At 40.7% G+C, this 14,460-nt stretch overlaps 1 protein-coding gene across 2 annotated transcripts in view; it reads right to left on the bottom strand.

The window, feature by feature from the left end:
• Positions 1–5,456: 5,456 nt before the first annotated feature.
• Positions 5,457–14,460, bottom strand: part of eif4e3 (eukaryotic translation initiation factor 4E family member 3) — a 124,197-nt gene continuing 115,193 nt past the window's right edge. For both annotated transcript variants that reach the window (XM_072472246.1, XM_072472247.1), the window contains 3 exons: positions 12,975–13,041; positions 11,382–11,537; positions 5,457–7,673 (listed from right to left, as the gene is read on the bottom strand). In XM_072472246.1, the coding sequence (XP_072328347.1) occupies positions 7,627–7,673; positions 11,382–11,537; positions 12,975–13,041 (270 nt within the window). In that variant the 3' untranslated portion in view covers positions 5,457–7,626. The remainder of the gene's footprint in view (positions 7,674–11,381; positions 11,538–12,974; positions 13,042–14,460) is intronic.

Below are 14,460 nucleotides of genomic sequence, written 5' to 3'. Positions count from 1 at the left end.
TTCGTTCACACTTACCGTGGGGGACGCATACAACAACCAAACCCACAGCACAAACCTCGGCCTGAACCCAAAGCTCCACAGATTTCAAAGAAATACCTCTACTCTACCCAAAGGCCTTCTCTGCGTCCATTGACCCACTCACCACCGGCACCCCCCCAACCTCCTAATGTTACTGGAGAGCTGTCTCCCCTTCACAAGCCTTGTTTGATCCTCAGACCATCTCCGGCACACACCCCTCCAACCTTCTCGCCAATAGCTTTGCCAGGACTTTCACATCTGCGTTCAGCAGCGAGATTGGCCTACAGGACCCACACGCCAATGGATCCTTTCCCTTTTTTGGGATCAGCAGAACAACACCTGTGCCAACGTAACCAGCAACTTCCCCATTTCCACTGCATCATTAAACATGTCCAAAAGGGGGCAGGCCAACACCGACATGAACTGTGTCTAAAATTACACTGGGAAGCCACCCGGCCCTAGTGCCGTCCCCGATAACATTATACCAATACACTCCATCGCCTCCTTTATAGAATTTATCATAGAATTTACAGTGCAAAAGGAGGCCATTCAGCCCATCGAGTCTGCACCGGCTCTTGGAAAGAGCACCCTACCCAAGGTCAACACCACCACCCCATCCCCACAACCCAGCAACCTCACCCAACACTAAGGGCAATTTTGGACACTAAGGGCAATTTATCATGGCCAATCCACCTAACCTGCATATCTTTGGACTGTGGGAGGAAACCGGAGCACCCGGAGGAAACCCACGCACACACGGGGAGGATGTGCAGACTCCGCACAGACAGTGACCCAAGCCGGAATCGAACCTGGGACCCTGGAGCTGTGAAGCAATTGTGCTATCCACAATGCTACCGTGCTGGCCTCAAAGATAAAGATCCTTTGTTGTCACAAGTAGGTTTACATTAACACTGCAATGAAGTTACTGTGAAAAGCCCCTAGTCGTCATATTCCAGCACCTGTTCAGTACACGGAGGGAGAATTCAGAATTCTCAGCTGGTACGGGAATTGATCCCGCGCTGCTGGCCTTGTTCTGCATCACAAACCAGTTGTCTAGCCCACTGAGCTAAACTCAGTTAGCTAATGTAACCAGCAACTCCCCCATTTAGCCCTAATGGCTCCTCCAGTGCCTTCCTCTTCCAACTCTGGGAAGTCCAGCCCATCTAAAAACCTACTTACATCAGTCTTCTCCCAGCCTGGCTCAGCTGGATACAGCCCCTCATAAAAGGTTTTGAACACCTCATTTATGCCCTCTGGATCGGACACCACATTCTCCCCCTCCTTCACCTGAAGAAGTTCCCTTGCTGCTGCCTGTCGCTGCAGCTGGTGAGCCAGCATGCAACTCGCCTTCTCCCCATACTCATACTGCACCCCTGCAGCTAACCCACCGCCCTTCCCATCAACCGATCAAACTGCAACTTCTTTCCTTCTGCCAACAACTCCTTTGTGGGGGCCACATAATACCTCTGATCCACCTCTGTCCAGCAGTCGCCGATGCTCATCCCTCCTCTTTCTATCCTTATGGGCCTAGAATTAAATGATTTCCACCCTGACCGCCTTCAAAAGGCCCCCGGAAACGTGGCTGCTGATATCTCCCCATTCTGATTGAGCTCAACATAATTCTAAATCGCCACTGCCACCTTCCCACCGAACTCCTCGTATGCCAAAAGCCCCCAATCCAACCTCCACCCCAGCCTCTGTGTCTGAGCCGAACGAAGTGTCACATCGAGGCGTGGTCAGAAATCACAAATCCCACATGTTGCGCACCTTGCACCCCCATCAGCACCACTTGGCTCACCACTAGAAAGTCGATCTGGGAATATACCCTACACACATGAGAGAAGTACTCCCTCTCCCCCAGGTTCCCAAACCTTCACAGATCCACAATCCTCATTCACTCCATAAACCCTCCTTGCTCTTGTGCCAATCTCGACCTCCCCATCGACTTGGGGCTTGACTGATCCACCCTCAGCTCCAATACACAATTAAAATACCCCCTCACAATCAGCTGGGAAGAGTCCAAATCCGGGATTGCCACTAATAGCCTCATGAATCCAGCATTGTTGCAATTAGACGCATACACATTCACCAACACCACCAGAGTCCCCACTAGCATCCCACTCACTACCGCACTTTCTTGTTCGACAGGATGGCGACCCCCTCAACTTCGAGTCAATCACGAGTGGAACACTTGCCCCACCATCCCTTCCTCAACCTCACCTGATGTCACACAAGAGTTTCGTCTCGTACAGGAATATCACCTCGACTCGCAAACTTTCCAAGTGCACGAACACTCGGGACCGCTTAACTGACCCATTTAGCCCGCTGACATTCCATGTCACGATTCTCACCGGAGGCCTCCGCCTTCTCTCCCTCGTAGAGTCCACCATCACCCTTAAGAGTCTGCCCCCGTCCACCCATTCCCACTCTGAATAGATGGCCTCCCACCCCGTCCATGACCAAACTCATAATTGGTACGTCACCTGCCCCCCTCTCCTCCCACTGGCTAACCACTGCAGCACCCCCCCCTCCTCCCCCACACACACCACTTCCTTTCACTAGCATTTCTTGCAACCGTGATGACTCCCACCTGAAAGCCCTAACCCAAAATCTCCCCATCCCCATCCCCTCTACCCATCTCATTTGCACCTCCCTCGTTGCTTCTCTCCAGACTTCTCCTACAGTCCTTGCCCCGTAACACACATCAACCCCATATGCACTGCACAGAGCATAAAAACAGAGTGCAATACAATTAAACACTATACCCCCAACAGCTAAGGGCCATCTTTTGAAAAAAGCAGCAATTTAACTTCATTACAAAAAAGGTGTGGGTGCAACGGTCCCCATAACAACCTTTCCCAATCAGCAAACATAAACAGACAGCAACATTTAAGAGAAAGAACTTCCACCCATGTTCCCTCTTCAACCCTCCACCAGCTTATGTTCCTTAATAAAGTCATTCGCTTCCATTGGTGTCCCAAAGTAATACTCCCAGCCCTCAAAAGTGACCCAAAGACTGACCGGGCACAGCATCCAAACCTAATCTGGTGCTGTTACAACACTGCCTTGGTCTTGTTGAACCTCGCCCGTCTCTTAGCCAGCTCAGCACCAATGTCCCGATAAATCCGGATTTGGTTTCCTTCCCAATTACAATTCTGCTGCGCCCCAGCCCACCTCAGAATGTTTTCCTTGTCCTGGAACTTGTGTGTAGGCACAATTACCACCCGCAGTGGCTCCCCTCCTCTTGATCTCTGCCTCAGAGACCTAAGCACCCAATCTACCTCCGGGGACTTTACCAGCACTTTCTAATCCACTAACCTGGCCAGAATCCTTGCTACATAGCCTGTTGTACACCTTCCATCCACTCCCTCTGGTCGGCCCATGATGCTCAGATTTTGGAGCCTGGACCGGTTTTCCTGGTCCTCCACCTTTGCTCGCAGCATCTTACAAACATCCCCAGGATCGCCATCTCCGCTTCCAGCGTCACAATACGGTCACTCTGGTCAGACACCATCTTCTCCAACTGCTAGATTGCCTCCCCCTGCACCTCCAGGCTCTTGCCCACCTGTTCCAGAGTCCTGCAAAGAGATGCCACAGGCACCTCAATTGCCTTTGACCAGTCACGCTGCATTTCTTTACGCTGCTGCCGAAATTAGTCTTTAAATGAAGCTCATCAACTGCTCCATTTGCAGCTTTCCAGTCGATGAGGATCCTTTGCCTCCAGCCATTTTTGCAATTGATGCTGTGCCACGAGTCACCTCCAACTCCTTAGCCAGGACTCTCGCTGTCTTCTGACGGGTTTGCTAACTCAGACATGCCCATCCAGGGGAGAACTAATCCCCCACCACTCTCTGCACAATTCTTCCACCAAAATCTCCCAAAGTTCAGGTAAAAGGGGCCAAAACCAACAGGAACCACCCTGTGTGCGACCATTCACTCCATGGCTGCCACCGGAGGTCTGGCTGTCACAATAGGCAGTTAGCATTCTATGTGGCTCCAGGATATTGCTGCAGAATTCCTCAGTGTTCTCAATTTAACTTATATTTAGATGTTTCATCTGAACTTCTATCATAACCTCAAGAATGTGGTGTTACCTTCAAGCCTCTCTGCCTTCTTCATCTTTCTCTTTTTAAGATCTATCTCATCAAGTTTCACTCACCCTTTCGAACATCTCCATGGGCTTAAAGTCAAATTTTATCAGATGCACTCTTGTAAAGAGCCTGGGTATATTTGTATTAATGGTGCTACGCGAGTGTAACTTGTTGTTTGCTTCGACAACTATTCACAAGATAATGATGCAATCCACACAATTCGACAGCAGGACTGGGACAACAAGGTTTAGACCGACAAGTCACAGTTAATGTTTGCACTAGCTAAGTATAAAAGCATCTACCATATCCCACACTCATTTTTAATTAATTTATTGCTCGTCAAGATCCACTTCTCCTCTCTCCACCCCGCCCCACCCCCAAAGAAGTTTCCAAAATCACTTCTGATCTATGGATATCGATAAAATTAACCTCTAATGGATAGATTACATGAGCTTTAGACAACAGAACATAAATAGACAAATAATGTTGAGGCTCAGACTTGCGTATCCCCATAAGTTTAGAGGATTGAGGGGTGATTTGATTAACTTGTCAAAAAGTTAAAACGATCCAAAGAGTAGATGCAGAGAAACTATTTTCTATGGTGACAGAATCAAGAGTGATTGGACATAAGCTTAAAATTAGTTCGACCATTCAGAAGGGAAATCAGAACCATTTTTCCAAGCACAATCTTTGTCTCCTAACCCCTTGGGTGATCTGTTCAAGAGACTATAAACTTAAGTACAAGACTGGCATCTAGATTTTAGAGGGATGCCAAAAACTTTAGACAGCTGGAATGGAACACAATAGTCTCAGCTGATTAGGAATGAAACATTGTCAAGCCATGATGACCTTTTAAAACCAGGAAGTCACTGCAATGCAAATGATACCATATATTGTACAAACTTATTTTTATTCAATAGTTGTTGTCAAAAGAACAAAATTCAAAACTGGCCCACATTGAATAGAGTTGTGCCTTGGGATTACCAAGTATCAAATTCTTCAGCAGGCTTGGTAACCTTGAGTCAGCTGTTACAACATCTTTCTGACAATCTGGTCATATTTTCGGATTCCCATGGTTAATGCAATTAAACAATCAATCTACATTATTTGCTAAATAAACAGACTATTACCATCCAATTCTAGAAAGTGTTAAAAGAACATTTTCTAAATACAACGTCCTAGACCTGAATATTATTCATCATTCCTAGCAATGGTTTCTGTATGGTGACATGCAAATCATCAGATGGGACTTTGCAAGAGCAAAGTATTCTTCAGAACTATGACCATGCAGGTTTGAAAATAATTTATGCTGTTGTTACAGTACAATAACCAACCATGACTAAGACATGAAAAAAATAGCTTTTATTTTCAAATTAGAAGAGAATACAATTTAAAACTGGCCATTCGCTGACCAGGGTCCCAGTAGATCTGGATTTAAATGTGTGGAGGTTTAATATCCAAATAGCACATTGACATTCACATATCTGGCTGCCACAGAACTTTCTTATGAGTGTATGAAAGGCTAAGAAAGTTTTAAACACGTTTACTTATCTGTTCAAGAAAGTAGAATTTCCTTATGATGATAGTGAAATGTATAGCTTTCACAATTATGATTTAACAGTTTGCCCTGATTGTTATAACAATGTTTGTGCTTTAATCCATTGTCCACAAAAAGATCTGGGTAGTTGAGATAAAATACAAGTTGTCTACATTCTTTCAAGCAATCAGTGTGCCAGAAATAAAACAACAGCACGAAAACTGTAATAACTTCAAAGGACCTTGTTTTTTCCCCTCAAAACAATTAACACAAAAATAACTACGGTACAAACTCAAGATCAATTCTTAAGTTTTGATGCTATGGGTTGTGCAACAGATAGGAAACCTGCACAGTTTTGCTAAATCTTTGTTATAGATGTATTGTATGTAGCGGAAAATCTAACACAGAACCCACTTTCCTAAAAGCTCTGCTTCCTAGTGTTTAGGGGGTATATTAAAGCATTTTTATTGAAACTTTTGTAAATTAGGGACAAAACTTGTGCAATGGATGCTACAGAACTTGACACTTGATTTTACTAAAGATGTAATAATTGATAGTACAATATGGTCAGACAAAAGTACGGCAATTCTTTGTGTAATTTGATCATTATAGATAAACAATGTCTTATTCGGAGAACTGCATGTACCTCTCAGAACCATTTAGTTACAAGCAATAAATTCAGACAAGTAGTTTTTCTGAATAAGTTCCTTGCCAGTTTGGGTAATCAGAATATCCTGCATGAAGCCCACAAGATCTTATGAACACTTTTCGTACTGATCTGTTATATTTACCATGATTGCATTTAGTATCAAAGCAGAATTACTATATATAGTATTGAAGTTCATAGTGAACACTTAAATTTACAACTTACATTTAGTGCAACTCCAAAATAATATTTGGATGTTAATCTTGTATTGGCATGGCATGTGTACATTCACAGCTTTTTCTTTGTTTTTCTTTTTCCCCAAAACCTTACAAGAGAATTCTTTGGTTCAGTAGCAATGGAATGTACAATTTGCACCACATTGCACTTGCTACAGCAAGTACTGTAACAGAATAAAAACCTACTGCAACACTGTACTTCCTCACTGCATGATCTTTCGCTTTGGACAGAAAAAAATCTAGTTTAAGGTGCCGTAATAAGAATTCTCAAAAATTTCTGAAGGCAAATAAGACTACGTTTTTAAACAAGTGAGATAGGGGACTGGTGTAGGATTACAGTTTATAGATTCTAAATTCAGTGAAGATAAGACACCTAAATATATTGTAAATTGAATTACCAAATGGCTTAAAATAATAGTTGCTGAAAGAAGTTGTACAATGTAAGGTAATGAAATAGTAAATAAACTGGACAGATCTTTCACACAGCCTGCAGTATTTTCTGCTGAAGGAACATTTGTATATCAGTGCAAGCATCCACAAGACCAAAAATGACAGTGATTTACATGATAATGCAGTGCAATCAATTTTCTAAAGAAAAATAGAGAACTATGATCCACTAGATAGAAATATGCCACCATAAATCGGGTCGACTACAACCTATGTGAAACAATATTCCTATTTTGATACTTGTTTTCAGGTTAAACAGCGGATTTTATGTGCATACTAGCAACCACTTGTTAAATACAATACAAATAATTAAAACCATAATTAGAAATCTCATGCTTGAACGAACAGGAATGCAGTTAAAAGCAAAAAAATAAGTTATCTAATACTAAAATAAAGAATATCAAATCAATCGTGAGTACCATTTCTTCCTTAGAGAACGTTTTTACCAAATTCAGATATTGATTCATGTTACATAAATGCAAAATACTCAAGATGGCAATATTTCTTTCCTTTGAGAATTAGTCACCTGATTTTTTACAATGTCATTAACAAAATTCTATTAGAATTCACCATTTTGGTGGTTAGAGTCCAACTCTCATCTTGCATACAAATAAAATCTCAGCTCTCAATGCAAAATGCTTGCTGTGAACATTATGGCTTTGCACGTCCACCTTCAAAAGCATGATGTTCCTCATGAGCTGAAAAAGGAAGTGAACAGTATTAATTCAATTTCCTGTTGTTGTCTTAATTAAGACACATAACACAATGCAAACATTTAAAATGTTAGATTACCAAGTAATCAGAATCGTCTAAATTTCTTCAAAGAAGTTCAACCTCCATCTATAAATAACTTATTAATGTCAATCTATATGGAAAAGAACATATGGTAAAATTCATGCTCTGAAGAGTCAGGTGATATTCACCCATAATTCTACACTGTACTAAAGGTAGAATTGTGGAAAATACCTTTCCAGAGAAGGCAGCATCCCAATGCAAGAAAGGTCAATGAAATTGAAATAATAAAACAGAAGAAGTGCAAACGGATTAGTATGAAGTCTTTTTGATGAATGGAATTTCCAAGTACTTGCATTCATGTGAAGCCTCAGAATTTGCAGTCTCTTCCTCTGAATATTATTGAGAGGTTGATCTGTGAATCAGATCCATCTACTAAAAATCAACTGGTTGCGTTGGCTATACGGTCCTCTTGTGGTTGAACACCTATCCTGGTATTTGATGATTTATTATGTGTTGGACTGGTAATCATCAAATGCAGTATAGACCACAATGCCATGTCAATTGCAGGTTATATAGCAAGTCTCAACCTGTTTAATGTACAGGACCTCAGTCTAGGTACTGGTGCAAATTTCTACAATATTTTATATTTAGTCTTTAACGTGCTTCAGAATAGATAAGCTACTTGAAGTGCTTCCTCTTTTCAAACGCAGAAGTAGCATTTGTGAAGTGGCCAGCAGCTGTCAATCAGAACAAGGATCTTTATGAACATAAAATCAATGGGGGGGGGGGGGGGTACTTCAGATGCAGTCAAGTGTGAAAAGATAAATAAACAAACCTCCTGCCTGCTGTGTTTAAATCATTAAGCTGTTGATCAAAGGCTGGTTAAAGGTATTGCACTGTGAAATTGAATAAATGCAAATCATTTCAAAGGATCTCAGGGGAAAGTGTTTTGAGCTTTCTTGGAAGGTAAACTACAGTTTTAAAAGCATGAAGCTGAAAGATGTGAGGAAAGAAAGATCCTTGGGTCTTCCTGGCTTGAATTTTCCATGAACTATCTGATCTGGTCATCAGCCGTCAGGCAGAGCAGTTTAAAGTGAGAAGGCCACTTCAATGTTTAAACAGTTCACAGACAAGAATGATGATTCTGAACAAGGGGCTGCCTGAGATCACCATGCCAAGAGTGATCTTCAGGTTGCCCAGGACTGGAAGGGGCAGTGCAGACACAGAAACCCATCTCGGAGAGGCTCTCTAGATCAACTCCTTACCTCCAGTCCAAGCCCAATTAACCCTCTGGGCCCTTGGTGGCGGGAGCACTTAGTCCTGAAACCAGAGATTTGTGACCTGGGTCTCTACATTAAGTGTTTCCTTGGACCATCTGGACAAAACCACAAGTCCCTTTGCTCTTGTTGATGCAGTCAACTTATTATATCAAGTTCTGTTTGAATAAGTTCTCTAACAGGAGAGGGACATCATTTAAATTTGGCACAGGCTTTGGATTGCTAATGATGTAGTGCTAAACTACTCATTCGAAAATCCCAAGGAAGTGGTTCCTTAATTGGTAACTTAATATTTCCCTTGAGAAGCGTGATGGACTATAATTTGTACAATTATTTTGATAGTGCTCGGTCAATGAATTCACTTGGATCAACGCTTACTTTAAACTCTTGTGATCATTTCTGTATAGTGCTGGTGGGTGGATAAAGGCCAAATTTGGCCAAATACTGAATCTATAGAACAAGCTGATCAATGAGTGGTGTAGGAGCAAGGGTCGTGGACATGTCTGGGTTCAAGCAAAACCAGCTCCTTGGCTTTGTGAACATATGTGGCCTGCAAATAGATATGAACATGTCTGGGAGCTATTTTGGACATGCTTTGTGCTCACTCTTTTCACCCTTCTTTGGAGGATAGCTAAGCAAAACCTGGATTGCTTTCTTGGTTGAAAATAATCTACTTTTTTTGCAGCCAGAATCACACTCAGCAAATGATTTGCTGAGTTCTTGTGTGAATCTAGAACAAGGACTGCACTTCCAAAATTGTGATAAGCGTGTGACTGGGAGAGATCCATACTTGTGAGGTTAGAGGTTAGCATTGGTCTGTTGTCCTTTGGCAGAGGACAGAGAAAAGGGTGGGTGGGGTGGGGTTAAAAAACTGACTATCAGGGTTAATTCCGTAGGATAAGCCTCAGTGGGTTGCTCTACAAAATGGCAGTGCTGCAAAACAGCTCATGCATTTGCACAGTAATTCCAAAACTTCAAAAGAAATATCTTCTCTGCAAGTACAGTGACTGTACTATTGACTTCATTATTTTCTGGTGTGTGAAACAACGTATATTTTCTCAACGCCAGAGAAAAAGAATTAAAAACATTGGCTAGGACAAGGTGTTATATAGAACTCACTGGAGGGAGACTCCTTGCTCCCTCCAGGCACAAATTTCCTCAAGAACATAGTGTATAAAAAGAATATATTGCAATTGAGATGTCCATAAGTAAATAAGTGATTCAATGAGGAGTTATCATTCTGAGGTTTGTTCACAATTTCACTTCATCTGCTAAATACCATAGGTTCCCTACCATCTCTGGGTCAGAGCAGGAACTTAAAAAATTATGATTTATTTTCAAGAAGCATGATCCTGATGGAATTTAATCAGCAAGGTATATTTTTGCCTGAATCTTGCATTTCTTGTGAATCACCTAATGAATTCAGGAATATTTCCAAACCATATAGATGATCATTACAACCTTGTTTGCAAGATTGTAGAAAATTGATACACAGATGCTTTGTTATATTGATTTTTATTATTTGTTCTTGGAATGTGAATGACAGGCAATGCAGTATTTATTGTTAATTCCTGGATGTCATGAAAGCATCAAGAATCAACCATATATAGGAGTTATACACAAGTCTGATCAGGGAAATGGCATATAAGCTGACATATGCAGCAGGTAATGTAGCATCTGTGGCAACTGAAAAAGAGTTAACGGTTCAGATCCATGAAAGGTTATTTCTACAGATGCTGCTTGATTTGTTGAATTTTCATTTTTAATTTCAGATTTCAGCATCCGCAGTATTTTACATTTGGTATGCACATTGCAATTTGCTTCACTGAAGAAAATTAATGAACAGGTTGGATTTATTCTGCCAGGATTAACAACCTTTAAGTTTCTAGTTCATTCCCACCAGTTTCTCCTAATACGTACTTTCATGAATACTCAGTATAGTACACCACAAAGTGCTTGCTGAGTAACATTGCTTTAAGAAATTTAAAATAAAATAATTCAGTATTTGAAGATAATTTTTAAAAAAATGTTAAACAGAAGCTAATGAAAAATGATCCTTTTAAAAAATAAATTTAGAGTGTCCAATTCATTTTTTCCAATTAAGGCGCAATTTAGCATGGCCAATCCACCTACCCTGCACATCTTTGGGTTGTGGGGGTGAAACTCACACAAATACAGGGAGAATGTGCAAACTCCACATGGACAGTGACCCAGAGCCAGGATCGAACCTAGACCTCGGCGCCGTGAGGCAGCAGTGCTATCCACTGTGCCACCATACTGCCCTCATGAAAAATGATCTTGAGCTCAAATCAAAGTAAGCTTTAAACCGCCAACTTGAAACTCAAAGCTTAATAAGTATAGTTTCATAAAAAGGTATTTAGACATTATACTTACGTTTATAAAACACTGCCTTAAAAGTTACTTTTGGGAGAAGTTCATAAATCTTTTGTATAATCGTTACTTCATTTGTTCCAACAGCTTTTACATTCCACACTTGAACAATGTCTTCACGATCCCTAATACTGATACTGACGCCAACTACCTCATCATCTGTTTTTTAAAAAAAGTACCGCATGATTGTAATAGGTATAAATTAAAGCTGTATTCCTAGATATCTGAAGTTTTTTTAACCACGTGCATAATCGGCATTAAGCAAAGAATATATTGCATGCAGGTAGAGAGAGACGCTGCTTCAATATAAAATACTGCTCTCATCAATTTAAGCCAGTAGCCATCAAAATTAAGGAGCTCGGTGCTGGAAAAGTTAGTATTGTTTTTGGGCAGCTCACTAAATTAAGTACAGCATCCTGACCATCTTGGTTGACAATGTCTAACTTTATGAAGGAGGCCTCTTTGAACATTAGCCTCTTTGTTTTTAGTAGAGCTGTTAGAACATCTCCACAGTGTTCAAAACCAATGCTGGAAATTTAAATTCTTCTGGCAGATGAATCATTTTAAACAAAATGACTTTGTACTGCTCGTCACTGGCCACGAGTGGAGATACAGGAGTGGTTAACCAAGGCAAGTGGGGAGTGAGTGATAGGAAGAAACCCAGGCAAGTGGGTGAGTGGGAGGAAATTGAGCGGAGCATAAATGGTAGTCAAGATCCACACACATTAAAAGCAGGAAAGGAAGTGAAGGACAGCAGTAGGATACCCAAGTATGGAACAGCAGATGGTGCTACTGGCAATGGGGTCGACAGCATGTCATGCAACATTATAAAAGCTAAGTTATGACTAACCTGTTTGCTTTCGTAATTTTGCTTGGCTTTATATGTGCAGCACTCACAAAGGCTAAATTTTTTTTGTACTATGCAATTGTTCCTGTGTTTCTGCTTTAAAAGGGAAGCCAATTTTCATCCCTAGTTTCTGTTTTAGTGTTTTTACTTTGCAAAATCAGCCATACTATCAAAGAGAAGGAGGCAGAAAATACTATTTTGTTTTCTCAATTAATATACTAAATTAATCTGAATTGTTATGATTACAGACCCGAATCAGAATGCTCACAAATAAAAAAACAATCTAGAGTCAGATATGCATTATGGCACAAAGAAACATACGAGGTAGAGACTCTTGCACTAATTTCCGTCTCTCTCTCATCTCCCAAAAGGGGGTGCACTCAGAATTCACTTCCTGATCCAGGGTCAGTGGAAATGATCCGAAGGACGATTGTGGCCAATTTCCCCAGCTGACATTTTTTTGGAGGGGCAGGTACATTATAGATATTCCCCCGACAGTATTCTTTCCTCAGTATGAATTCAAATGAAATGATCCAGAAACTGTTCCAGTCACTATTTTCGGGTTTTTCTTTTTAAAGAACATTCTTTTCTCAAGACGTACAAAACCATTAGCTTAAGCAGAGGGAAGAAGTCTGATTTTCTAACAAAGATCAGCAGTCCAAATGCCTGTTTCTAATCTTGAACAGCTTTGAAATAGCCACAAAGACACCAAAATCAAATATAAATGTCACCTATAAGGCTCAACCTACCTGCTGTACAGCAATCTACAAACTGTTCACCAATTGTGGCCAGCAATAATTCTTTCCAAACAGCAGACTGCCATGAGAAACAGATAAAGAATCCTTATTAGACACGTATTTTTAAAATTATGTAATATGAAAAATCTTGCATAAATAAGCTCAACCATGACAGACCATGTCAAACTGATTAATTGTAAGCATTTAAGCAGGGAGTGAAAATTGCAAAAACAGTCTCAGTGCCAGTCGAATTTCTGTGCACTGTAAAGTAATACACTGAATCTAAATGAATGTTACATTGTAAGTCAGCCAAAACAATTGTCATATTAATAAGGATGGTTGTGATAAAATAGGAAATATCTATAGCAATAAATTCTGCATCTGATCAGAACTGGGCTAGTTCTGTATTTCAATTTAAAGTGCAGCTGTTCGTACTGCATATTTTTAGCCGAGTCTATAAAAGATAGTTTAGCTATCCTCAGATGTACTTGATCCACAAATGTAATTATCCTCCACTCACCACAGACAAGGTAAGCTTTTCATCCACAAAATCACATGGGCCCCTGATCTCTCATGTAATTTACATCTGCAATGTGATCTCCCTTTCCTGCCTAGAAGTACCAAATGTCGAAGTTTTCAGATTTCAGACCAAGGTTTTGGAATACGGCCCAGTCATTCCTACTCTGCCTGCTCCCAGCCCCTCACAAACCGATCTAGATTTTACTTTCAGAACTTTTAAACAGAAAAATATTTAACTCCCATGCATAACTATTGCTAAAGACATTTCTTATTTTATCACAGCTATCCTTATTAATAGGAATCATTTAGGCTGTGATATTTATTTAGATGCAGTGCATTGACTTAGAATTAGCATTCGGCAAAATGTTCTTCCAAAACTAAGGTTGCAAACCTCTGCCTTGAAATTTTTCCCACAGATGTAAAGGACCCTTGGCTTTGAACAAGCTCGATCTTGCCCCACTCTACTTTAAAACATTTGACATCAGTCTATTAAGTAGTCACTAAATGTAAATATCCTTTGAATACAAATTTAAAAATTGACTCTCCTTCACCAGCTTAATAAATGTCACCAATGCTAAAAGCAAGGAAAGAAAACAAATCGAATGTTCAGATGTTTCTGGAGAGAACCAAACTTAAGTACCTTTCATCTATACAATGTCAACTTGTCCCACTGCAATTTCTAATAAAGGAAACCTTGCATTTATTTAGTGTCCTTTCTGACCACAGGATGGTCCAAAACACATTACAGCCAATGAAATACTTTTGAAATGTGGAAAAAGTACAAACCATGCAGCCAACTTGCGTACAGCAAGGCCTCACAACCAGAAAGTGTTAATTGGATAATCTGTTTTCAGTGATTCCTGTTGAGGGATAATTATTAGCCACAGCACTGGGGAGAAATTCCAGCTTTTCTTTAGCTGGTGATCTTTTATCTCTACCTGAGAGGGAAGATGGGGCTTTATTTAAATCTCCATGTTTA

The sequence above is a fragment of the Scyliorhinus torazame genome, chromosome 13 (genome assembly GCF_047496885.1).
Source record: "Scyliorhinus torazame isolate Kashiwa2021f chromosome 13, sScyTor2.1, whole genome shotgun sequence".
Classification (NCBI taxonomy): domain Eukaryota; kingdom Metazoa; phylum Chordata; class Chondrichthyes; order Carcharhiniformes; family Scyliorhinidae; genus Scyliorhinus; species Scyliorhinus torazame.
The sequence above is the reverse complement of the archived record's forward strand: the minus strand, read 5'-3'. Positions and strand labels throughout refer to the sequence as shown.